At 40.7% G+C, this 27,145-nt stretch overlaps 1 protein-coding gene across 1 annotated transcript; it reads left to right on the top strand.

Moving 5' to 3' along the window:
- Positions 1-57: 57 nt before the first annotated feature.
- AAGAB (alpha and gamma adaptin binding protein) lies at positions 58-26,016 on the top strand. The gene is made up of 10 exons (XM_065412297.1): positions 58-161; positions 9,623-9,813; positions 10,932-11,028; positions 11,944-12,033; positions 15,282-15,365; positions 21,189-21,271; positions 22,208-22,301; positions 24,000-24,104; positions 24,769-24,818; positions 25,450-26,016. The coding sequence occupies exons 1-10, from the start codon at positions 89-91 to the stop codon at positions 25,525-25,527; spliced, it is 945 nt and encodes a 314-aa protein (XP_065268369.1). The 5' UTR covers positions 58-88; the 3' UTR covers positions 25,528-26,016.
- Positions 26,017-27,145: the final 1,129 nt, after the last annotated feature.

Here is a 27,145-nt window from a genome sequence, read left to right as displayed (position 1 = left end):
CTTCCCTGCCCGGATGGTACCATTCCCCAGGCCGGAAGGGGCGGGGCTTTTGGAGGAAGCGGAAGCACCGGGCGGCCCGGGGGGAGCGATGGCGGTGGCGGGTCCCTGTGCGCTGATAACCAGCTGCGCTGCCACCTTTGCCGGGGAGGAGCTGGTTAAAAGTGAGTAACGCTCCGGGGGCCAGAGCTCTGTCCCCCCCCCGATCCGGTCCCCCGCCACCCCCGTGTACTGGGCCGGGTTGGCCCCTCGGGCTCCCCCGCCCCCTGCGGCTCTGCTGCCGTCAGGGCCCCTCTGCCTGTCACCCGGAGCTGCGGACAGCGCCCCCTCCCCTCGCCGGGTCCGCGCCCCGGCTCGTCCGACCCACGCCGAGTTAACGCCCATGGCTTGTCACTCCTGCCCCGGGGGCGGGGGCGCGAACCTAGCGCTGCTCCGGGTGGGCTCGGGCCGGGCTCGGGCATCCTCAGCAGAGCTGCCGGAGGTCCGGCTCCAGCCGCTGTCTTGGCGGTGCTGGTGGTAGAAAGAGCCCGCCGAGTCGGCCCTCAGACGTGCCCGGCTGGCGCTGCGGGGCTGGCAGGTGGAACTGCCTGTGTGACAGTGGGACAGGCTTTATGTGGTGTCATTGCAGTCAAGGTGGGACCCTGTAGCGTTGCGGGTTCGTGATCTTTTCCGCTGTACAGGGACGTGTTAAGCGACTCCACGTGTCCTTCACTCAAGCATTGTAACCTCTGCATAATGGCATCGGTCACAGCAGTCCAGGAAATGTTGGAGCTTTGTGGCTTAAGCATGTTATTGACACTAGGTGCTGTGGCATTGGGCAAACTCTCTTGAGGATTTTATAGATGTGAAAAGGGTAGGATTTTACCCTGTACCTTTCATGTGAGTGCCCTCCAGGCCCAGGAGCAGCTGCCTCATTGCTCTGGGACCTGCCTGAGAGAAATGATCACAATCTTTTTCTCCCAGATCCCGTATGAGCCTGGTCTACACTACCCCCCAAATTCGAACTAAGGTACGCAACTTCAGCTACGTGAATAACGTAGCTGAAGTCGACATACCTTAGTTCGAACTTACCGCGGTTCAGACGCGGTCCACACGCAGCAGGCAGGCTCCCCGTCGACTCCGCGGTACTCCTCTCGCCGAGCTGGAGTACCGCAGTCGACGGCGAGCGCTTCCGGGATCGATTTATCGCGTCCAGACCAGACGCGATAAATCGAACCCAGAACTTCGATTCCCAGCCGCCGAACTAGCGGCTGGGTGTAGACCTGGCCGGAAAGTAGCTTTCTGTGAAAGCCTGTACCTAAACCAAATAGTTTAAGCTTTGAAGTTTGACCTTCTTCTGGGGATTAAGATACACTCTTGTAAAAGAAAGGACCAATAGCCAGAAATAGCTAAAATTTAGAGAACAATCTGAGTAAACCACAAACCCTGAAATCAGACATTGTGAGCTTCTATGAAGTACCTTAGAAAAATGAACTTGTGTTTAGCTGATTAACTCAGGTAATCCTAAAATCAAATTCCTCAGGATGGGAGATGAAAGGGGCACAGTTCTCCAGCATTTTGCTATTTCCAAAGACTGCAGTGTATCTGAGATCATGCTTTTTAGCCAGGGCCTGCTCCTTAACAAGTGACTTCCTTCTGTTTATAACTCCAACTTAGATTTGTTTAGCAATACCAAAAACTAGAGGGATGGAAAAATCTCTTCTTCCCACTGCTTTTCTCCCCTCACTCAAATATTCCATGACATTTTTGAAATTTCCATGCATTTGGCCCAGATTGAATCTGTAGCATGCAGTAGTGCTTTTGACTTCTTGGGGGATGAGGAATAGCATTCATATGGTCTGAAAACGTGATTTTGATCACATGCCTGGCAGTCAGAAAAAATTGCAGAAAATGTTCAGTGCAAGGAGTTAATTTATCTTTTTTCATAATATGATTCCAGGGATTGGTAATCTGCTCAGGAAGAAGCTTTTGTTTAATGGTTCTGCAAAAATTGTCATGGATTATCATTCATCTGTAAATGTTCAATAATTGGCACAGCTATGGGTCCTAAAGAGTAGTCATGAACTGGCAGATAATTGCATGCATTTACATGCATACTAAATCACCTAATGGGTACCAAGACAAGTAACAGATTAAATAATTCACTTTCAAAATGCTTACAACTTTAGGTGTGACTTGAATGGCATTACAGATGTTTAAGTAAAGACAATCACATCAAAGCAACTGGTCAACTTTAAGGTTGTAATTTAAACCATGGAAGTTCTGATTCAGTCTGCATGTTAGTTAAGCACCAGGAGAAAATTATAGGAAATCTTATCTCTGGGGAGTTCTATTGTTGCTGCTTGTTTGTGAGAAAGTTGTGGGAAATTGCAGGGAATTCTGTGTTTTCGTAAAGCACAAAATTGTGAGGTTGTAAGTGTCTTAGAGAGAAACGTAAAGGAGTTAAAATAAGACAGGGTGGTGATATCTTGATTACTTGATGATACAAAATAGGATTGGAAGAATTTGTTGTTGGTGAGCTATGGAAGTCAGAACTTCTAAGTGACTCAAATAAACCAGATATTTATTTTTTTAAATAGTAACCACTTTGAAAGGCTTACAGGAAAAGAGAGAGATTGAATGGAGAAAGTAAAATAGTGACAGGTATTTAAAAAAATTACTTTCATATACACATCAGCAATTTAAATCACATGACCCAACTGGAATAGTGGAACAGACAACCCAGGGGCTATCTGAGGTTGGTATTTGGATGAGGGCTAGATGGCTGCCACTCAATCAAGACAAGACTGAGAGGAAGTACTAGTGGGTGGAAGGAAGACACTGGTAGAGTTTGCAGAATTTGGGCTGTCTGCATCAGTTTAACCAATGGTGTGAATTTTAAATTGATTTAGTTAAATCAGTGCACCCTGCTTATATAGATAAGACGTTATAGTGGCAGTCTTACCAAGGGAGTGGCACTGCCATTTGTAACACACACACACACGTACGTAACTGAGATGTGCGAGTAGATCCTGTGTTGCTCCTTGAGGACCAGAGAGCATCTCTTTTTGTTAAATCTGAGCCTTTCCTTTCCGCTGCAGGGACCTTATCACCATTATCCATCACTTTGTTACTTTGAGATTGGATTACAGTAATGTGCTCTTTTTAGGGCAATGCATCAAGACCACTTGGAAGCTGAAACTAAAGCAGGATGTGGTGCCCTCTTACTGAGCATAGTTTCCTACCATGAACGCACTCTGCAGTGCTCTAGGATATGCACTGGCTTCCAATAGGTTTCTGGGTCAAAAATCAAGGTATTGGGTTTTCATCAATAAAGTCCTAAATGATTTGAACTGCAGCTACTTTGGAACTCACTTCCCCCGTGGTCTTCTAGAACCTAAACTTTCAGGCCTGTTGCAAAGCTCTTCTCCCCGCTCCCTCAACCTTTTACGGAGGAGTGGGGGTGGCTTGAGGGTTGGAGGGATGTGTTTTGTTTCAAGATGCAATGAGCAGCCCTTCATACTTTACTGCATTATGACTGTTGTATTGTGTGTTACATTATGTCAAAGCCCAGGATGGGCACCTGCACCTTAGATGTATTTAGTTATCTAAAACAGTCTTGCAAAATCATGACATTACCACTCCAAATGCTGTCTACTCACTCAGATCAAACTTTAAACACCCTGGTGGACCAGGGAGGCAGCTGTACTGCTAATCCCTGGTGCTGGTGGTTCTCTTTCTTTCAGAAAAGGAATTCTTAAATGTATTCCTGAAAAGTTCTTACTTCCTGTGTAACTTTCAGGGAGTATTGCTTATAGTTGCTTTCCACCAGGTGGCTCTCAAGACACAGAATATGAGAACTGCTAGTAGCATACCTACCAGACCAGAGGAGACTTGATAGTTCAGTTCTTTAATGTGTTTTAAATTAAGTTTTAGTCAGTGTTAAAATTGGGAAGCACTCAGAAAAAAATCAAGAATGCTTTACTGTAATCTTTGGGAGAAAAGCAGCAACAGGGGATTTGCAATGGTTTTTAAAAGAACATTACTAGTCCAGTGGTAGTTAATACTAGACATAGCAGGGATGCTTAAGTTTTAGGTATTTGTTTTCTCATAGCTGTAATAGAGCAGTAAATTCTGAGGGGGGGGGGGAGGGAGATGGACAGACCTTCAGCTCTGTAGCTTATCTCCTGTGACTTTCCTCTTAAATATTCATATTCAGCTCATTTTAGAGGTCATATTCAAGCGTCTAACGTGCTTTGGAGAGTCTATTCCATACATTAGATGCCTTCCATGTACAGAATGTCTGCTGAGCTTTTGATGTTTTACAAATGGCATGAATGTGATATGCCACCTACATTCTTAAGTTTAGTGGTGTCTGCCTTCCCTTTCCTTCCCAGAATCTTACTGTGTTTCATTTATCCTCTCTCGTAACAAGACCAAAGGAACACCCAATGAAATCTGAAAGGCAACAAATTTAACTTATCGAGGAATATTGCTGCCCCGACTATCAGAGTCCAAGATCTTAGCAGTATTAAAAGAAGAACTAGATATTTGTTTGGGCAATGAAAACACTAAACAGAATTTTAAAAAACCTAAGGAACATAAATAATTCATGCTTTAAGGCATAAGCCAGCCACTAACTGCCTGGGGTTAGAAAGACACTTCTCCTATGAATAGATTCCATAAGTCTTAGGGAGCTTCTTGTGTCTTGCTCTGGACCAAGCTGATATGCCATTTTGGAAATGTAATATTTTCAACTTTAAAGAACTTAGTCCTTGGTGGGTTGCAAGAGACTGGTCTTGAACCAGTCAAAAATGCCATGTTGTTTACAGTGCTTTTAACATCTCTACTTGGGCCAGTCCAGTATCTCCTGTTGTGATTCTCAGAGCAAAGGAGCTTAAACATTAACATTTCCCCTACAGTTGAAGCCTTCTTAAAAAAGATGTTATATTTGTGCATGTGACACTCTGTGAGCAGAGTCTCTTTGGGGCAGGACTGGGCCCTGAACCATTTGGACCTGTGGGTGCTATTGTAATCTGAATAACCCATCTCTGTTCCATGAAGAGGACAGCCAGAGAAGTCAGTCCAATAGGCCAGCCTGCATTTGTGGTCACTGAGTGAGTCAGTTGGTTTTCTAGACTCTTTGGATGTTAAACCACTGACCCCCTTGATGGTTGGGAAGATCAAACATGAAAATGAGTAATTCTCTAAAGACGTACGTTTACCGAGACACGTGCTCTTGCCATGATATCAGTTTTCTGGAAATGTTTGTTTTGGCCAAATGCAAGCAGAATTTGAAATGTTTTTTATCCTAAAAAAATATTTTCTAGAACTGGGTGTGGAAAGCTTTCATTATAGTTGAGAACCTGTTTTTGCATTAAAATACAAACTGTCTTCTATTTTGGGAAGAAAATTCATGGAAACGTAGTACAGTATGTACAATATATGAAACTAATTCCAAGGTGGAGTAACATTCTGGACAATTCTTAATTTGTCTAGACAGTTTATTTCAGTACCTTCATACAGCCTCTGTTTTTACAGCAGAAACAGAAGGCAAAACACTTAAATATCTTAGTATAGGTAGTGATTTTTAGTGAGAAATGTAACTAGTGGCAAACCTATTGAAGCTGTCAAAAATAAAGTATCCAAGCTGCACTTAATTTTGTCAGCAAGGGTAATATATAGAAATGGGACTTCACGGTTGTGCTGTAGAAATGTAGTAACTATCCCAAACCTCTAATTATTTTTATGGGAAGTCATAAGTATGCAATATAGCTCAAGGCAAGTTATAAAACTTTAAGGTGTCTTCAGTATTTGAGTTGTTTTGTGTACAAGAGTTTTAATTCCACATGGTTCTTGGGGAGAAATTCCACAGTATGACTGGCAAAGTCATTCTGTTTGAATGAAAGTTGCATAAAATAGTTTTCCTTTTAGCCGCTAAGGTTCTGCTAACGTTTGTGGGGGGTTTTGTTTGTTTTTTTGCATTGTTGAATTCTCTTAGAGGCTTAAACTTTGTCTAGCAATTTTGCCTCTACTATTTTGTAATAATTTTAAATTTCTTATGGATGGAGCTGATGTGAAAGATCTTTCAGTGAGGTTTGGGGAGCTATTTTTAAAAACACATTCACTTCCTTTTTGCATGCATGTTTATAATTCTTACTGAGTTGGCTAACGTAAGAAGAAGAAAAAGTGTTTTCCAACAAAGACTTTCTTTCCTCATTCTATTTTCTTCCCGCTGGTCATTCAGTGAAGTTATAATGTTGATTTTGTGACTTTACAGTAATTTTAGTGGCAACAGACTGTCAAACAGTTATAGCTTTATTAAAGGATCAAGTGGAGGGAGAAGCAGGGCAGAGATAAGAGCTCTGAGACAAAAATATCTTCAATAGCAAAAGGGAAACATGAAAATATAAGGAATTTTTTACTAAATGATTGAAAATTTTTGTATGATTTCAAGGTGGTGGCAGGGAACAGCTTTAACATAACTTAAATAACTAACTTTCACTAGCATTGGCAAGCAATTCTAAAAATTCAGTTCTGAGATAACTTTCATAAGACAGATTACTAAAATGCCAAAACATGCTTTATGTGGGAATTAAAAACCCCACCACAGTATAGCTACTTCTAGGCCAGACTAATGAACTATATTTTACCTGCATTTGAAACAGTGTGCTACATATACTGGCCCTGTAGAAAAAGGACTGGTATTCATGTGTTTAGAAATGCTTCATTGCTTGTTTGATTGTTACTTGCCAAAAGAGTCCCTGGATTTTTCAAACAATATCTTAACTACTTTGACTTTGCAGCAGAATATGAAATTGTAGTATTAGCAATTTGCTAGTAAACTGCTTGTGCAGTAGTAATTGGCATTATTATATACAGGACTTGTTAATATCCTGAGTGTCAAACTAATGTAAATGGTAGTAGTTTGCCATTGTACTTAAATCTGGCTGTAGTAAATCAATATCACAGCCCCCCACTTTACACTAGAAACAAGTGTTAGTTTTGGCATGCAAGGGACACTTTTAAAACAATCTTTTTTCTAAATAAAACTGATGTATGACTCAGTGAACAGCTCTGTGGATTTTGGAAGGAGATGTCACCCTTCAAGAGTTTCTCCGTTACTGAATGCTAAGGACAATCTGCTAAAGGGATTTCTGAAGGTTGTGTGTGTAATCCAAATTACTTGAGGAGGTTTAGAACTGAAAATACTCAGTGTGTTAAAAACAAACTGAAAAGCAGTCCTCTTCCACTAGCCTGTCTAGACTAGAGACTTGGGTGTTTGCATCATAGCAACTGATGGCATCACCCAGCCACCAAACACAGAGAGTTATTTTCTTAGGTGTCTATAAGGCCATAAAATGGTGCAGGGTAAATATTGGATCCTGCACACAGTTTTTGGCAGATAACTGTAGGAAGAACTTTCTCAGATGCTGTTGAAAGTTACTGATAAACAGTATACACTAAATCTAAACATCTTCATGATCTAGGATTTTAAACAGTTTGTTTTTAGAAGTGAGCTAAAAAGTTTTTTTTTTTTTTTTAATTACATATTAATCCAGATTATTTTGGTTAGATGTTGTAGTGGCCCCTGGAGTATACTTATAGGACCATGGATTTGCAGACTAACAGTTGGTCACATAATACTAGGGAATCCAGAGTCAAGATTTGTTTGGCCTTGAATTATCTTAAATCCTTTACTTTATTTCTTTTGTTTTCTGGTTGTTAAGTGAACATTCTTATCAAACAGAATGGACCTTGATTCTATTAAAAGCCATTAGTACACTCTGACAGTAGAAAAGTAATGGCACCAAAAATGATAAATGTTGCTAAAATAAGATGAAAGTTGTCTCGGAGGTTCTGTCATATACAATTTATTAATAAGAAAAGTAGGTTAAAGTTTTATAATATAGGTGTGGAGGAGCCAGTTTGTGGAAAAACAAGGTTTATGAAACTAGATTAGGAAATTCTTTTACAGATTAGTCATCTGTTACCAAGGTCAAATCTTACCCTCTAATTCCTTCACTGCCTTCTTCCTACCAAGCTCCTCCGCTTCAGTGTTGTAAACAGAGGTGTTATGCACATCTCTGTTATGTGGCATCCACTGATGTGTTTGAACAGCTGCTCCTGCCACCAACTGTGTGTTCCAGTCCTTCCCATCTTCCTTCAAATCCCACCGTAGCCCCCATTTTCACTATGCTGTCCTTGCCAATGAGACTTCCTCACCTACCTGTATTTAAACTGTTTTCCCATATATTGTAAATGGAATTCAATCAAACTTCTTGGGGAAGAGACTTGGTCTTTGGAAAGCACTGGGAATTAGGCCCATAGGTACTTTTGAAAATCCTACTAAGCATCTATCTCTACCTTTAGGCACCTAAATCCCTTTAAAATCTGAGAACTGAAAGACTGCATATTCCATTTCCAGTCCCCGGAGCCTTCTGGTCCCCCCAGAACTCTGATAGACTTACATGAATGGATACTGTTCTATAACTTTTTCAAAAACTTTGATTTTGCCCAATTTGATCCCAATTATGCTGACTCTTTCAATGCTATGTAGTTGTAGTTCTTTGCTACTAATTATAATTTAACTCCACCAGATGGCTGTCAAACTATGTGATAGCCTAGGCCCTAGAGGCAATGCTAACTTAAAGGTTACTCCTAAATAGTCCAGTGCGTGGGCCTATAGTAAGTTTTCAGAGTGTTGGTTGGGACTTTAATTGCGGCTCCCATAGAACTCCATATAGGAATCTTTTATAATCTGTCCCAGCTTGTATATAGCTCAGACACTTTGGTTACCTTCCCAGACCCGAGAAAGAGCTCTGTACGGCTTGAAAGCTTGTCCCTTCCGCTAACAGAATTTGGTCCAGTAAAAGAGATTACCTCATCTACCTTCTGTCTCTCAGATCCTGGGACCAACATGGCTACCACACTGCAAACAACTAAACTTTTGACAGCTGATAATTTACTCCGTTGTCTTGTTGTGCGTTTTCAGTCATAGTCAACGACAATTTTTAATGACTTGGCTAGGAATGACATTGGCTACATGTATTTCATTCCATGCCCTTATAGCTTGTATATTGTTTAAAAGATTGTTGTGAACTGAGTAGAGGTTACTGGTACAGCCTCTTGCAAGTATATGAACTTGGAGGAACATACTTAAACACTGAAGTAAATCTGCAAGTAGGTAGGCAAAAGTGACAAGAATTCTCCTTTTTTGTCCCAGCTGGAATTTGGATGAGCACCCATGATAGAAGCCAGGCCTGCACCTTCAGTATTTAAGCCACCTTCTTATTCCTTCCACAAAACATCCTTAATGTGCTCCATGGTGTGCATTGTTATACAATCCTGCAGAGCATACTTAAGGCTAGAAAAAACCGTATTAATTAAAATAACTTCTTAAAACTTTTCTGTAACTCTTGCTTGCTACAGCATTTATCTCCATGGCTAGCATTAGTCTAGGATATAGTAACAAGTTGGGAAATAAGCTTTTGGAGCCAATACAAGTATTGGTAGTTTTGTAATATCTATTCTGAGTATTACAGTCCAGCTAAATTTAGCCTTATGTCTAAGACTTTTCTAGATGAACTGTACTCTTGGTATTGGCTTTACCATCTCATCATTCATTTCTCTGATTTTTGTATAGGTATCATTGGAACAGAAGACCCTGCTGCAGATGTGTCTACAAGCGGAGGCGTGAGATTTTACCCCTGGACAATAGACAATAAATATTATTCTGCTGATATTCACCTGTGTGTGGTACCAAACAAATATCTTGTGACAGCAGAAATTGCTGAATCTGTCCAGGCGTTCGTGGTTTACTTCGACAGCACAACAGTAAGAATGTTTTTTGTTCCAGTATATTATCTTCTCATGCACTATAGTTGGGACTGTTGCTATAATTAAGTCATCTTTATGTTCCCCAGATCCTGTGTTGGTTGCTCTCTAGGCTGGTCCTGTAATGCAAGCTAGAGCAGCCTTAAATTATGCCTATTAACAATGGTCCTTAGGAACCATTATGGCAATTAGGGAAGCCACAGTTCCTTGCCCCACCATCGTCCCTTACACCAGTCCCAGGAAAAGAGGTAACATAAGAGCTGGTACTCCACCTGTATGCATCAGATATTCCTGCTACATTGGGGCCATTCTCCTCAGACTAGTTATGCTGATTTTAGAGCGGTTTGATGCTAGTTGTGCAAAGCTGCTGTAGCACAGCCAGGGATCAGGGCAGATATTTTTAAGGATTCGCCCTCATCCCTTTAATTAAAATAAGAGAGAGTCCCAACATGGTTGGAGTCATCCAAACAGTCTTCCAGTAAAATCAGCAAAGGCCATGAGATTCCTGATATTTCTAAGGCAAAACAAAAAACCAGGAGAAAATGTCCGTTTGGGGTGGAGAACCTTTCACACCATGAACAAGAGAGGGCACAAATCTATTTCAAGCTCCCTCCCATTTGAGGAACACCTGTCACTGCAAGACTGTCTCCAGATAAACAGTCTGCAGCAGCAAAGATAATTCATTAGCTTCAGTGATGCATGAACTTTAAGCCTCATTGAAACTGCTTAAATGTTAAATTATTATGTAACAAATTAAAAAATCCTACGTAATCTAAGTTAGGAATGGTCAGTTAATTTGCATAGTTTGATATTTCAAATCCGAACGAGTGAGATGAACTCAGCCACGGGGGACACAGGATATTTGCTATTCCTGTTTTCTCTGGTTAAAAATGCATAGTTCAATATATTAGTATTGTGAACATATCCTAACCTAAGATATACCAACTGTACAACACAGATGAGCTGGCATTGCTGTTGGAACCTTAACCCACTCATTTTGTGACTGTGTCTTTTAACCATGCAGCTTTAAGCGTTACATTAACAGGGTTTTAAAGATTTATTTTAAAGTTGCAAAGTGCTTTGAGGTATTCATACAAGAACCTTGTTTTTTCCTCCAGAAATCTGGTCTTGACAGTGTCTCTACATGGCTTCCCTTGGCAGAAGAATGGTTACCAGAGGTTATGATCTTGGTGTGTGACAGAGTATCTGAAAATGGTAAGATGCTAAAGGATATCAAAGTTTGGCTGGAAAAAGTGATCTTGCATGCTGTTTTCTTGGCAAACTTACTACAGTTATATCTTATGGTATATGGATAAGAGCTTTAGATTTGATAGGGAGGAGCTGAGTTACTCACTTGGCTGATAATTGGATGGAGCCTTTTACTTTAATCGCAATTTAAATCCAACTCAGGTTGGTAGTGACATCAGTGTACCATCTGATGGCTGCTTATTTGTCTGAATGACATGCTTGGGCTGGCCAGTTCCTCGTGGACAGGTGTACACACTGAAAAGTCACCCCCACCTATCAACACCATTGACAATATTAACTGGGAGGTCACGTTACTGAATGGGCTGAAATACACTTGCCTGTACAGGTGGTCCACATGAGTCAGAGTTGGGGCATATCAGTAGGATCATGGGTACTGACTGCAGTGTGAAGAAAGAAGAGTCTGCCTTTGGGGGTCATTTTCTTGTGTAAATCCATGTGCTCTTATTGGTTATAAGTAAGAGCTTGCTTCCTCTGTTGGCATGCATTGTGCAAAAGCAAATTAATTTAGCTCAGGATCAAGCCCTTAGTAGAAGTAATCCCTGTGACGGCTGTTCGTTTACATGTCAGTCTCAGCTCTAATTGCAAAAACCAAGAATTTATACGTGATCTGTAAAGAGGGAAACAGAGTGATTTAAGATATGGTGCAGTTTAACTCAAAGGCCTTTAGAATCTTTGTGATGTTAGTAATGGACAGAACCCAACTATTTCTGTACTTCCTTTGCTGCCATACAATCAAAGCAAGGGGACAGGTGGTTTGGTTTGTTTTTTGGGGGGGGGGGTATAAAAAACTTCTGCACCGATGGTATTGCAGAGTTTAAAAAATTAGACATTTAGAAAGCAGCTTATGTTTCATAACCTTAGGTGTGAACCGACAAAAAGCTCAAGAGTGGTGCATCAAACACAGTTTTGAACTGGTGGAACTGAGCCCAGAGGAGCTGCCTGATGAAGACGGTAGGGTTACAACCGGTTATTTTTAGAATGAGTAAAATTACAAAGCTGATTGTGAAGCAATTGAAAGGGGCTTGCAATTTGTTTCTGTACTACCAGGGTTGTCTGCGGAATACTCTGAGTTAGAGTGGTGCTTTTCCTGTCAGGGCTAGGAGGAGTTGGTGGTTTCCTCCAGGGTTATCTCCTCCAAAATACACTGCTGGTGATGTAGCACCTCATAAAAACTGTTTTGTGCTCCCTCTTCTGGCTCTGTAGCAGCTGTTATCTAATCCCAGTGCTTTGATGATATAGTTGATGGTCATGTATAAAATAAACAACATTTATACTCAATTTCCCGATCCATTTGAAACAAAAAAAAAAAAACTGGTAGAGAGAGTTTGGGGGACGACAACGTATTTTTAGAGCTTTGAAGACTTTTAAAAGCAAACATAAAATACAGACATTGTTTAATGATCTCTTGTCTTCGGGCTACTAAATTACCATTTGAATAAACATTTTTTAGTTTTTTGTTTAAGGGAGATGTGTGTCTGCGCGGTCATGCAGGAAACAAACCAGTTTCAGAATCACTTGTGTGGCCGTGTGTTCAAAATTAAAACCCATGAAGCAAAACCGATTGTGTCATGTTGACATCTGTGACGACAAATGTGATATGTTCCACTCTTGTGGTTGAGTCCTGGCACCTCCTGACGCAGATCTCCCGTGTGTTGAGAAAAGGAAAGCATTTACTGCTTCAGTAGAGCCAACACAGTCCGCTATATTCCCAAGCATCAGTTATTCACTAATATTTGTCAGTTCAAATACATTGAATGCAGTGGGAATGCACAGCTGTCAAGGAGAGCTTAATTTCACCCGAAGAATCTCTGTGCAGAAAGTTACAAGGTTCCATATTTCACAGGGCCTTCATTACTGGTGCTGTACGAGAAGGAAAGAACCCAATTTGTCTTTTAGATCAGTTTGAGTTTGCAGGCCTGGCAGTTAGGGAAGAGAGCTCGTTTTGACTTGTAAACTGAGGTCAATCGATACAGAAGTTACTGGGAGACAATTATGAAACCCCATGGTACCATTTTTAATCACTTTTCAGAGTAGAGTTGTACTTTAAAGTTACTAATGCTTTCTTTCAATGGAAATTTCTTTTAAATGTACCTTCTTTTTAAAGTGTGACTCACTTGTTTAGATGCAAATAAAATAAGCAATATTAATAATCAGCCAGGATGTTAGTTTTTGAGTGATGATACATAAACTCTAGCTCTCGTACCTTTCTAACGTTAACATATTGAATCACCGTGACTCAGACATTGAAGGAAATACATTCTAATGAGTAACTTGTTTCCCCTGTAAACCTGTTACACGAAATGCTTACACAGGAATATAAAATGGAGGCAGCACAGAAATAGTGCCAAGATCTGTTAAAAATTACCAAAGGAGCTGCTCCAGCTGACTTGGAGCTCTCATTGTGACTACAATATCAGTCAGCTATTTTGTGTAATAGCAGGAACTATTAATTCAGCCTCGTGACAATCCCTCTGATGCTTTGTCTCCTGAGACACCCTGCTCTTTGGCTTTTTGTCTGTATTTTAAACCTAAGGGTCACCTTGAAATCTATTTTTTAAAAGGCGTTAAATGTAATGTCACTTACTAGACCTGCCCCTGAGTCATCCCACAAATGCTCATGATTTTTTTTTTTTGCAGTCATATTTTCCGATCCTAAAATGTGTCTCTCTCCCCTTTTGCTTTGTGAGAGACCTCCACAAACAGGGGAAACTGACTAATCCAAGGAAATGGTGAAACTGACTATACAAAGTGCTGTCAGATGCTCGCAGTAAGCAAACTGAAATAATAAAAATAGCTGTCAGGTTATAGTAACTTAAGGAGCAACGAGTTAGTTTCCAGAGAGAAGTAATTTTAGGCTTTCCCTATAGTCCTATTCCAATTAATCAATCAAAATTTAATTAGACTTTTTATATCGTGTGTCCTAGAGCGTTTAAATAGTAGAGCATGGACATTTTATGAACAGGAAATGGTCAGCTGACCAAACATCTCTGCCCTATTCAGTGGTCTATTTAAATAGTGAACTGCAAAGGAAAAAAGGGGGGTTGCCTCCTTTTTGGCTATTTTATGGTCTATAAAGATCAAATTGTTGGAGAGATAAGGGGTGGATTGCTTTTTACATTCAGGACTTGTCATAATTCTAGCAGTTTTTTCATCAAGAGCAGAATAGACAGCAATACCGTATAAGTGACACCTGCTTCACTATGAGGGGACACAATTTCAGTTCATAGTGTTTCACTTCGTAGCACACATACCTCTAACTTAGATGTCTCAAATATGCAAGGGGAATTTTTGTTAAATATTCAGCATCTCCAACCCTTCATTTTAAGGCTGAGAGCGCTCAATCAATGTTGTTTAGACCCACGGAAGACATAAAGCAATGTATAAAAAATTACAAAACCTGGCAAAAATGTAGGGTATCAAAGAGGCAAAAAGGGACAAATGTTTTTTCCCTTAGCAGGTTACTTTTTACATTCCTTCACTTTCAGTACCAGTCTGCTCGGCAGTGTCGGACAAGCACTCACACGCACAGCTGATAGATGTTCAGTGGTTAAGTATGTAAGACATTTTTCAGTGATTAGAAGAGGTCTGCTCAGGCCTACTTCTAAAGCCTAACCTAATCCTGAGAGGGCTGAGTCTTTTCAAACCCAACCCTGTCAGCACCACTGCTGCCTTTTCTTTAGAGCTCAGCCTAGTGAGGGCTTCCCACAGCCCGTCTTCCTGTGCAGTTTGTCTCCAGCCGTTTCCTACCCATGTGTTCTGCACAGCAGCAGCTGCTTCGTGCCTTGCTTTTGCCAGCCGCTGTCTTGCTGCTCTGTGTGCACTGCAGAGTGAGTTTGCTGACGAGTCACAGTACCTCTCACTCAGTGCAGCGGTGGGCCTGAAGCTGCCACCACAACACCCCGACGGGCAGGGGGAAGTGCTCAGAGCCTCCCTGACCTGACCTGGAGAGTTTTGGATTGTTTTCTAACCTGACAAAACCCTGACACCGGTAGTAAGGTCCCTTTGGGTTGGGTTGCGTTGCAAGCTCTAGTAATTGGAGTCTGGGACAGAGTGCTGGTCTCTGTTCCATTTCTACTGTTGATGCACCATGTGCATCACCATGATGCACCGTCTTTTCCCAGTTTAGTTTTCTACTATCATGCAGGTTAGGTTTCAGAATAACTTTGATAGAAATTACATGGGTTTTGTCTTTTGTTTAGATGACTTTCCAGAGTCCACAGGGGTGAAACGAATCGTACAAGCCTTGAACGCCAATGTCTGGTCTAATGTAGTAATGAAGAGTGGTATGTAACCAAGGCTTTTCTCTGGAGTAAAGCTGTAATTCTGGATAAGTTAATGCCAATAGTTTTCAGTTCTTACAGCTAGATTTTAAGTTCAGCAGGCTTTTAAAGTGGAAGTACTAGATCAACGCTTGCTAAACGGTATATAAAAACAGAGCTCCTTCTGAGTGCTTTTGGGGCTGGCTGTCCAGCAAACTTTTCCAGGTGTCTTGCCCTAAAGGTAAATTTTGAGTTTTACTCAGAACTGTTATGTTGTAATGGTTGTATTCAAGCATTCTTTGTCTGTCTTTGGTAAGGTGGATACTTCAGGGTCAAATGAAATTAAAGCTCATTCAACCAAAGCTCTGGCAGTGAGGTGGCCTGCCTCCGGTCAGTTCGGACTCTAAAACTTGTAATGAAGCTACCTCTAGTTCAGTGCACTTGCCTATCATGATTATATTGCCTCAGACTGAGTCACAGATCAATTGTTCTTACTCTTTTAAAATAGTGGCTAAAATAGGGTTGAAGGAAGAGATTTGAATTTCTGAGGAATTCATTCTATGTGTCCAACTTAATGGAACTGAACATTAACCTCCCTCCCCAAAGTAGGAGCATAAAATAGCACTACCCTATGGTATTTTTAAAATCAAATATTTATACCCTATATTTCTACTGTCTCAGCTACTGGTAAAACCAGTGCCCAGACATATTCCATCCTGTACCTTGTATTCCAGAAGGCTGTAGTGGAGACTAAGTTAGCCTACTACTGCTAGTCACCCTTCACAAGATGACTTGGGCGTGAAAATATACAAAGCTCTCCATTTGTGAGCAATGGATGCTTCAGAGTCCTTATCTGGTTACATGGAAGTACTTGAGAACAGGAGAAAACATGGAAAAATCATCTCCCCAGGCACGAGGCCATCAGGTAGAGATTGTGGAAATATCCACTTGGGCTCGTTAAAAGGGAGGAGAAGTGCTGGCCTAGCGTACTTAATTTTTGTAGTATAGGTACAACCATCTTTTCAAACAAAGAACCCTTCAGTTGCCCTTGCAAGTGCATAGAGGCTATCTGAGAAAATGTAGGAAGATGGATTCTTGTGGAACACTTGCCGTTCCATTCACTGTTGCACAAAATATCACCCTTCCCCTTTGTGACCTCCTACTGTGCTTGTAAAAACTACAGTGACTACCTGCCTGGGAGAGTACTATTAGGAAAATGTTCAATTAAAGACAAGTGTTTTTCCTTTTACCAAAAAGTTATTCACATTATTATCTGTTGCTTTTCAAGTCACCTCCTCTCTTGCAAATATTTCTCTACTACCTGGGCTCCTTCCCCTCCCTCCCCCACCCCACACAGTGACAGAGCATTAAAAGGTCTTTGCTGGTTCCTATAACTGATTACCTAATGGTAGTGTTTTTCCAGTAGAACATGACTAAGTACTAAACTTGACATTGATTTTTTTTAAATTAACCTGGTGACTGTCGCATTAAGTCAGAATGAGATTTCAAAAAAGGTTCCAACTGTATATAGCTGTGCGTGCGGTAAAACCAATAGCCATCCTGAGATGGTGTAAAGTATTTCATTAGAGTGGAAGACACTTATTTATTTTGACAGCTTGTTTCCTTGTTTTACATCCTGCATTTGACAGATGTTCTATTACCGAAGAGCAGGACTCAGTCCTATGCTGAATTGTACGGAGGGGAGTTCCCACACATCACTAGTGTATCTTGTAAAGGTCAAACTTCTTGAGAATCCAGATTTAAAGTTTCCACTATGCAATAACTACGTAGCACTGATGTACATTACTACACACGTCAGGAAATGAACTACACTTCGACTTTCTTGCAGCTTGAGTATACTTTCAAAGGGGCATGACAGAACTCAGTTTGCCTAAATAAAACATTGTACAACCTGTAACAATCCTTTGTTTTCAACTTCTTCCTGATCCTTAAAACTGGCTGCAGCAGAAATAAAATTTATCTTCTCTGCTGGCTGACCCCTCACCACCAGTCACTTGCCCCCTGGCCTTGCTGCTTATTCTTCATGTGAGGGTTTTTACAGGAAGTGATAGGATGATTGCATAATACTAAGGCTTTCTTCTAACATACCCTACCTTCTAAACTAGGTTTGGCCATCAAGGTTACATCACAAATACCTATTTTATGTAGTTGTCTTACTTTAAAATCAGAAGATTTAGCTGTTTTGTACATTTGTAAGAAACTCTTTTAAATAATGGGAGATTGTATTGGATTCTTAATGGCTTTATAAAGAATGACTATATTAAATTAACTGTTGGAACATATACATGCTTTCATTTCTCCAATAGTTCAAAGTTGTTCTAACCTCTATTGTAACTGGAAGAGCCTACAGGAGCCTTTTCTCCCTCTCCACTAAGAACATGTTTGATGCTTCTTCCACACCCATCTCATAAATAAGGCAGTACTGCTCTCTATAATAGAGCAAGATTATAGAGCAAAATGAGCATTTCAATATAACATGGCTGAATTGTAACCATTCAACCCTATTGTACTGAAATACCTGATTTGTGAATAAAGCCTTGTAACTGTGAACTAAGTGTCACTGGTGCAGCGCTGTCAGCTTGGGGTACTTCAGTGAGGGGAAATGCAAAACAAAAGGAAAATAAATAGGCTTATCTGAGAGGCTGTGCAAGGAGTTCCATCCTCTGGCAGGGGTAAAGCAGGTCCTTAGCTGGGTTTGGTCTTGGGAGTCAGATGGCTCGGTCACCTCCGTGGATTAGGAGGGGCAAACAAAGTTCTCTGATATAAATAAAACAGGCCCTAGGCTTTGATGTTCAGGATTAGGCTGAGGAAGTGACTGGCTCTGCTGCCCCCTTACAATGGGGGAAGAGGAACAGGATATTTGCTGTGTCCATGTGAAAGACTCCTCCAGCTGACTTCCTTTCCTGCTTAAGTACTTGCTCCAATGAGCCCAGGTGGAGACTGAGCAGGTTCACCGGGGTGGGGCCAGCTAACTAGTTTTCTCCTTTTTGCAGGGAGTTAACCCCTTCTCTGCCTGATGTAGTGAGGTATGTAAGCCCGATTGTTTGAACAAATGCTGACTGCCAATTTCCAATGGGACAAAGCAGGCATTTTTAGCGCTCTTACACAAGATAAGGATTGTCAATCTACCTCTCTGATCCAGGACTAGTTATTACCTATTCTGAATCTCAGATCAGACAGTTCTGGGGACAAATTCCACATCTTGAAGTGGAGGAGAGAGCTGTTTAAAAGCTGCTCAGCAGTGTAGTATGTTCATTCTGCAGTTGTAGAGCAGGATTCGTGGGCAGAGTGCAGGTGAGGTAGTCAAAGGTGTAAAGTTAATATAATCTTCAGCTGGATATGGCCACAGCAGCTGGGGGTGGGGGAGAATGTTTCAATAGATACCAATATAGTAAACATACTCTGGCTGTCAAATAAGCAAGTGTGGTGCTCGAAATGATGCTGTGAACACAGCTAGCTTGCACTTCACAGCTGTTGCAAACTTTGCTTTTAAACTTTGGCATTTGTGAAGCTGTAAAGAATCTGCTGCCAATAACCTAATGGAACCATAAATTATGCCAGTTATTTCTGAGCGAGGGATTTAGCTAATTTTTGGGTCCTGGTTCATAGGAAGAATACTGTATAATGCTTCGCCCCATTCCTGAGCTGTATCCAGAAGATAAAATAATTTTGTAGGGAGATATAACTGCAACACCAAGGTCTGTGTCTCTCAGATTCTGAGAAAAACAGCTCCCTTCTCACAGATCATTGCTGTATGGGACAGTACTTTCAAACCAGTATACCAGGTTTCAAACAAGCTTGCAGGAGAGGGTGCAAACCTGGTGTCATTTCTCTATACACCTCTACCTCGATATAACGCTGTCCTCGGGAGCCAAAAAATCTTACTGCGTTACAGGTGAAACCGCGTTATATCGAAGTTGCTTTGATCCACAGGAGTGCGCAGCCCCGCCCCCCGGAGCACTGCTTTACAGCGTTATATCCAAATTCGTGTTATATCGGGGTAGAGGTGTATAAGATGAGCTCTAATTATAGACATGAGAAGCCACCAAGACCTACACTATTACATCACAAAATCCATGCCTCTTCCCATGCGGGGATGTTCTCTGTAGTACAGGCTGGACTGTAATGTCCAACCTACTTTCAGATGACTCCAATTGGCTAATAATCTTTAGTTTTTACCACTTCTCCAAAAGACAGCTTTTCCACCGCCTACAGAAACTTTTTAAAACTACTCTGTTGGGCTGTGGATTCCAATATATTATCACTTCATCTCATGCTAATTTAGTTGGCATACTTCAGATGCTTTCACGCTTGCAGCCGAAGGTTTTTAAGGCGATCCAGTCAGCTAGACTGATTCACTTCTTCCCCAAGCCTCTGGCAAGTAACCTGTTTCATCAATAAAACTGTATACAGCAGAGCCAGTTTAAACAAATACTTGGTAAAAGGCTAGAGCTGACTTGAAAAAAATCATGCTCTAAACCCAAGCACACAATGACAAACTTTATTAAAGAGGAAAGGAGGACTTTGCAATTATTTGAGGGATTTTTACATGTTTTCCAGATAGCTGATGATTTTGGTTTAAAAAAAAAAATGAAATATTGTATAAACTACAAATTGAATTGGAATGTGTATAAAAATTACATCATCCAAGCTGGAGTCTAGAGTTAAGTCATTAGTGCAATGTTAATGTAGAGCAGATTTCTTTTAAAAGGAAATTTTTTTTCCTGACATGAAATCTTGCGTTTTGAAGTATAAGCAGAATGTTATGTTCTTCTAACTTTTCAGTTGACTAAGCCCTCTGTTGTTAAGAAAATACTTTGATTAAGTCCTCAGAGTCCATTATATCCGGCATGCAAATAATTATAAATACTTATATGTCAGTACTAGCCCTACAAAAATATTTGTCCTAACATTTAATGTTGCTTGTGTTAGATTTGTCTCTGCTTAGTAATACTTAGCAGCTTTAAGACCTATCATGCTAGAGGTCAGAGCTGGGAGGGTAATGAACTAGTTCTAGCTTCATGTTGGTGGCTTGGTAGGATTTTTAAAAATATTGTTTAAATACACAATGTGTTCATAAAAATGGAGTGTCCAGAACATCATAGAGTCTGAGTAAACATTGTACTGTGCCCGATGGACCCTTACATTAATCCTGCATAAATTATTTAAAACTATTGTTCATGACATTAAAGTGTGTCAGATTTAGAGGATAGAGCTGTATATAAACAAAGGCTATTGTTGCATTTCCTTTGCGGACTAACAAACATTCACGTCCATTGATGCTGCCGGCGGTACGTGAAACAAACTCCACCATCCTTGTTAACCATTCGTGTACGCTCCTGCTGTGTTTTGAAAATAATACCAAACTGAGTTTGTTGGACTGGGGGAGTATCTGGCAGAATCCAAGCTGCAATCAGCATTAACTGTTCTTTAGAGACCAGGACCTACAATATCCAATCACGCTCTCACTTTTTAACACCTCCCACAACCCTTGGCCCCACTCTCTCTCATCACTGATTTTACCACTTTAAAATAATGCTGCCATATCAGTGGCTTTGGACTCAGTCCTGCACACAGTGGGACTGCTCACGTGCGTGAAGTTAAGCATGTGCGTAAGTGTTTGCAGGCTCAGGGAGATTGCTGGGGACCCCCAACCTTATTTTAAATCAGCATCTTTTAGGTATTTAAATGATACTGGCATAGGTTTATATCCTGATTTACATACTACTTTAGCTATTCCCTATAATAGACTTCATCTTATCTGGTGAATTACTCCTTGGGAGTAGTGTTGCATTTTCTATTAAACTAACAGCTATTTTTCTTCAGACAGGAATCAGGGCTTTGGCCTTCTCAGTACACTAGCAGGTGCAAACTGCAGCATTGGGTCAGAAGAGAACCAAGATACAAAAGTAAACAGTAATTCTTATTTCTCACTTTCAGTGTTTTTCCTCCCTGTCACACAGTGCAGTTACATCCTTTGTCTTCCACCTTCATTTTCTTCTCCCTCAGGGGCCACTTCAAGTCCTTTCTAAATGCAATGTTAAAGGAAATACCCTGCATAAATGTTATAACAGGCCGGAAGACTTGCAGCCTGCATTTTTCTCAAGATTACCTGTAAGAGGAATGCCCTTAGTAACTGCATAGCTGTCAGCTCGTGGCTGCGAACTGTTGCACAGCACCGTTTCTTGGAGCTCTGTAACTTTCCCTGGTGAAACTTGGTTGAATTTTCAATGTGGGTGTTGGTCATAAGCTCTCTGACATTTGTGTAAATGCTTTCCCTCAGACAGCAGGCTGGAGCCAAGGGAAAGTTATACAAAACTCGAGTCAAGATGCTGGGTTTTTTCATTTATGTCTGGAAGTAGTGTTTGTGCCAGATTAGAGCTACAGTTTGAGAGGTTATATTTCAAAAGCCCTAAGTTGTCTGCAGGAATCTCATAGCTCAGGAAAATGTGTACCATGGTAGCAATATGTACATGCACAGTTCTATCTAGCACTTTGGATGAAGGAAGATACACAAGATAGGTGCTCTATCCTGAAGAATTTGCATTTTAAGATGCATATAAAACAATCCCTTGAAAAGGCTAAGCTTTCAAGGGAAAACACAAAGCAACTGAATTCTTGGTGTTGCTACACAGCAGCTACATTTGATCTGTAGCTTTGTCTTTCACTCAACTGAGATATTGTTTTTAAAAAAAAATACGATTAAGAAGATCAAGAATGCTTCTAAACGCTCGTTAGACTTTCAGAAATGCCTGACTCTCTGAACGGTTGGCTCCCTGAATGTTTGAACTGGACTAGAGCTGTTTTGTCTTGGTTATGGTACTAACTGGTAGTTTCCCCGACAGCCCCATGCACCAGCAGTGGACAGAGCCGAATCTCCTTTAGACAACAGAGGAGATGTAGCTAGCACAAACAACTTGCAGATTGACAGCATTGTAGGTAAGTACTAAGCAAAGGAAGAAAACAAAATTCTGATGAGCTGTGCAGGGTGAGGTAGAAACTGAACCATGATGTGTACAAAAAAGGAACATTCCCAAAGAAAACGGTGTGGGAAAAGAGCCATTACTCATAACAACTGGATGAGTTTGTGGCTTAGCCCTCTGGCCCGTAGAGTAACCAATATCCGAAAAGTCTCTAGTTAGAAACTGCATTAATAGTACTTCTCTAAAGATACCATGTTGACTGGATGCCTGCTCTTGGGGCTTTTAAGCAGAAGACCAAGAGCGGGAACTGAGTTTATAAAAAAAAAAACAAAAAAAAAACCTCTTCAGAGAAGTGGAATTACAGATAAGCAATTTCCCCTTTTGTTTCCAGCTGGTTTGTGGCAGAATCTTGCTTTAAAGAGACAGTACACAAATCTATGCCTCATCTTTCTTTACATGTCCTTAGCCTTCATTGCTGGCAGTAGTCTACATTTCCTACCATTAGATCAAAGATTTTAGCATATGTATGTATTCCCTATTAAAAAAAACGTTGACATGATGAACAACATGCACTTGCAGATATAGGTGCACCTCTACGCTGGACAGTGACAGAAGGCTAATGGATCCTGGCCATCCCCACCCTCTCCCCAAAGATAAATAGCATAATTGGGGTCTGGGTTGCCAGAGCCCCTAGAAACTAACTACCCCTCTCATCAAAAGCATGCCCTTTTTGAGAAACCAATGCCCAACCCTGCGGGGAACAGATTCCCTCAGAATTTAAGACAGAGGTTCCACTTGCAGTATTGCCAACTGAAAGCATTCAAGTCTTTCTCCACAACCATGAGGGCTAGAAGCATTTTTTAAAATGAAAGCTGAGATGCTCCTGCATGACTACAGGAGCTGGGGCTTTAAGAAAATCTCGAACCATAACAAGACTATCACAATCAAGTTGCGAGAGGTAGCAACACTACACTCGTCTCGGAGTAGCTACCAGCCTCATCCCCAAACTGCTCTTCAGATCACTGGAAGAGAACACAGAAAATTCCATGAATGCCTCTGCTTCTGATGGAAAGAGGTTATAGGCTTAGTTCTTTTACAGTATGGAAACAAAACTAAAAAAAATATTTTGGGGGTTAAGACCAAGATTTAAATTGTTCCCTGTTCACAACATTGAGAGTATAAATGTAAGAAAAGTCCCTAGCTTCCAACATACAGTATTTAACTTATTGGACTAGGATCTGGGATGTATTAGAGGGGACTAATATGATAACTAAACTGCCTGGTATTGAGTGCTTAACAGGCATTGTCCAAATCCTGTTTTGGGGATTGATGGTGATGTTTAGGCAAAAACTAAGTCAGCACTTCGATTTGTAATGATCCCCAGCCATTTCTAAGGCAGATAGTGTTAAGAGCAGCAAGAAAACTTCTTACATTTTGACATATTTATAGCAATTTTAAACCATGTTTTTAAAATCTGATAAAGTTCAAAACACCTTGTAACGTGTGTCACGTCAAAACTGAGTAACATAGTAATTAATGCCATGAACCAGTGGAAAATTCAAACCTTTTATCCATCACATTGCAAAGGGAGCCAGGAGTCTCACTAGTACTCCATATATTATTTTTAATATCATACCAGCAATTTATCATCAAACTAATGTGCTGGCTCGCAGGAACAGTCTGGCTTAGATCAACTTTAATATGCTTATTTCAGATCCCATGTTAGATATGGATATTCAAGAGCTAGCCAGTCTTACCACAGGAGAAGGAGACCTGGAGAATTTTGAAAGACTGTTTTCAAAGCTGAAAGAAATGAAAGGTACTGTACCTGTAAATGAAGAGCACACCATCAGTAACCCAACAGTTATATTCAAAAAGCCAGTTAGCAGACCTGGGAACTTCATTGTGTCCATCTGAATGTCTTGAAAGTTATTCTTCTTCTAATGGTTGAAATCTTGAACACTTTGATCTGTTGTACTTCCCTTTTCATCTTAACTAGTATTGATCTTGAAAGCAATAGTCCTTTGTCAATAAAACTCTCATCATTGTAGGTAAATAGTGCTTTGTTTTTAAGAACACCTAAGTAGGTCCCACCGGAGTAGCTCACCAACATTCTGCACTAGCTTTCTATCATGATCTTATACTCCACAATCTTCTATAAACAATTCCACGACAAGAATTATTTGATTTTTTTTTTTTTTAAATCTAGAACTTCATGCTAATCTTGAGGTTTAGAAATCTTTGAGAGGTGAAATCCAAAATACTTAGAACCACTGAATTTCTAGTGTAGTTGAATTTTGGAAATCCTCGCTAAAGTCTCCACTCCCTCCTTTCCCATGATTTTCCAGTAGTTCAGAAATGGCTTGCCAATCCCTCTGGAGCACTGCAGTAGGCCATCTCTCTCTCTCTCTCTCTCTGGATGCTCAGTAACTCTGCTAACCCTTGAGGGAGACAATCTAACATTACTCTTCTTTTCTCTACAGACAAGGCAGCAACATTGCCCCATGAACAGAGAAAACTACATGCAGAGAAGGTGAGGTCTGAAACAAGAACTTAAATTCTCCAGACATGTAATTCCAACTTTGAGTGTTCCTCTTTCTAAATAGCAGCTACCCTTCAGGATTTTAAGCAAGGAATGACTATTTCATAAATAGAAAAATATATTGGCTGCTGCAGCTCTATAAATATAGAGCATCTTCCAAACAGAATGCCAATGATCGAATCTGGTCAACAGGCTTGCGAATGGGAAACAGCAACAATATGGAATTTTAAAGTTGAGGGAGGGCTACAGTTATCGGAACTTCAGAAATCATGCAGTAGAACTGAAGGCTTGAACCAACTCCCATTGAAGTCAATGGAAAACTCTCATTGACTTCAATGGGAGTTGGTTCAAGCCTTCAGTTGTGGAAAACTTCAGCGGGAATTAGATCAGGCCTTAATAACAAATTTCACAAACAGATTTTATCTTGCAGAGATTCTAAAGTCCTCTAAATTGTCACATCCATTTTGTTGGGAATTTAGCCGGAGAAAGAAAATAACATTTCAGCTAGGAGTACTGTATATAGGTGTTCCTACTGTGTTTAACTCCTGCTCACTTTACATTTATCAGCATGTAGCACAAACTTCAAGTGTCTTGAGCTTGTTTTGCTTCTTTTGACCCACAGGTGGCCAAAGCGTTCTGGATGGCAATCGGAGGAGACCGAGATGAGATTGAAGGCCTCTCCTCAGATGAAGAAAACTAAGTTCTCTGTAGCGGTTTGTAGTAGAGCTGATGCGATATCCTAAAAGTAATGCTGGACGTTTCCTACAAACAAACTCATTTTTTGCTGAAGCTGCCATTGGACTTGGTTTGCTTAAAAATTTTAAGTGATCCTCCTTGCTTATCATTGAGAGTAACACATTCCATAACACCTGAGCCTGCATTAGATGGTGTTTGTTCTCCTGCCTGTATTCTCTCTCTGTGTCTGGCTATACTTTTAAGGCAATGTGCACCATCTTTACCATAAGTAGCAAACCACTTTATATTTTCCAAATAACCATTTTTGTTGTTTCCTTTGAGTTTTTAAAAAACAAAATCACCATCAGTTGTCTTTTTTCCATGGGGTTGTCAAATCAGTACTTGAATCTGAACTCAAGCTTTGAGGCCTGGATTGGTCTAAAGTTTTTATGTAGCTTTAGAACTAATTTACTGGTTTAAAGGAACCAGACTTGTGTGAGCCATGAAGAGAAAACTGATGACTCGCACTCCATTGAGAGATGGTGGAGTAAGGCCACAGGATTAGTCCTGTTAACTGATTGCCATCAATGTTAAAAATGACCTAGGGAAGGGCACAGGCCTAGTGCTGGTGAATTTTATCCTAAATACCTAGTAAAAGCCATCACCTCAGCAACACTAAATTGTCACATGACATGCCTTACAGCCTTAGGCACCTGTATTTAATTGGGAAACTAGAAGGTATTAGAACACCAGCAAGTGGGAGGAGTATTGCTTTGTAGTGGTATTCACTGCTAGAAAAAGTATAGTAGATTAACAATGAGTGTTCTTAGCAAAGTATTTCTCTTCCCCTCCTCCTCATTGTAGATGCTCAGTCTGAGTGGCTCTCTTTTCCTCCCTGGACTAGGAAGCAAAGACTGATGGGAGATGCATTTAGAGTATGAGCATATCAAGCACCATTGAAATAATCACTATGAAGGTGGGGGAGGCCGGGTAAGACGGTAAAGGAAAAGCCAGTTACCAGTTTAGACTACTTTTCTCATCAAACATAACCAACCCTCATCAGAGAGCAGATCGGGATTCAGTGAAAGGAGGTGGGACCTACCTTAAACAGTGGCCCATAAAACATTTCATGTCATGATAACTTCAGCAGAAGAGAAAACCCACTTTAGATGATGCAATCAGCAGTCTTGCAACTATTCAGCACAAGAGCCCAGGCTTCTCTAATGCTCCTCTGGCTTGTCATGTGCAACAACCTGTATTCTCTAAGCATGTTCCCTTACCCCCCTGAAAATAGTCAATGTCAAGACAATCTTTTTTACTTTGAAAAGATGAAGAGCTTTTACTTTTCTGATACTTGAGCCTCAGTGTAAATAAATTTTAGGGATTCTTGAGCCTATACTTTCAGTGAAACTCCATAATGCATCTATAAAAGCTGAATTTCTGGAAGCCACATGACAATAGGGTCTTTCGCATCCACAGAACTTGATCCGTTCGTTTGAAGCTGAGTTAGGATCAAATGAAGATGAAACAGTAGGGTGGTAGGAACACTCAAAGCCACAAGTCAAAACTGAAAATTGTGAAGCCATGATTAATAGCAACTCGTGCTGCTTTGATTGTAGTTGAGACTCAACTATAAGGACTTG

This window comes from Emys orbicularis, chromosome 10 (assembly GCF_028017835.1).
Source record: "Emys orbicularis isolate rEmyOrb1 chromosome 10, rEmyOrb1.hap1, whole genome shotgun sequence".
NCBI lineage: Eukaryota > Metazoa > Chordata > Testudines > Emydidae > Emys > Emys orbicularis.
This window is presented reverse-complemented; position numbering and strand designations above follow the sequence as displayed.

Bases quoted from the DNA above. Each gene is read 5' to 3' on its own strand.
- AAGAB (XM_065412297.1), top strand. From the start codon at position 89: ATGGCGGTGGCGGGTCCCTGTGCGCTGATAACCAGCTGCGCTGCCACC. The intron at 12,034-15,281 runs GTAGGGTTACAA...TCTTTTGTTTAG, and splicing joins GGAGCTGCCTGATGAAGACG to ATGACTTTCCAGAGTCCACA. The intron at 24,819-25,449 runs GTGAGGTCTGAA...TTTGACCCACAG, and splicing joins GAAAACTACATGCAGAGAAG to GTGGCCAAAGCGTTCTGGAT.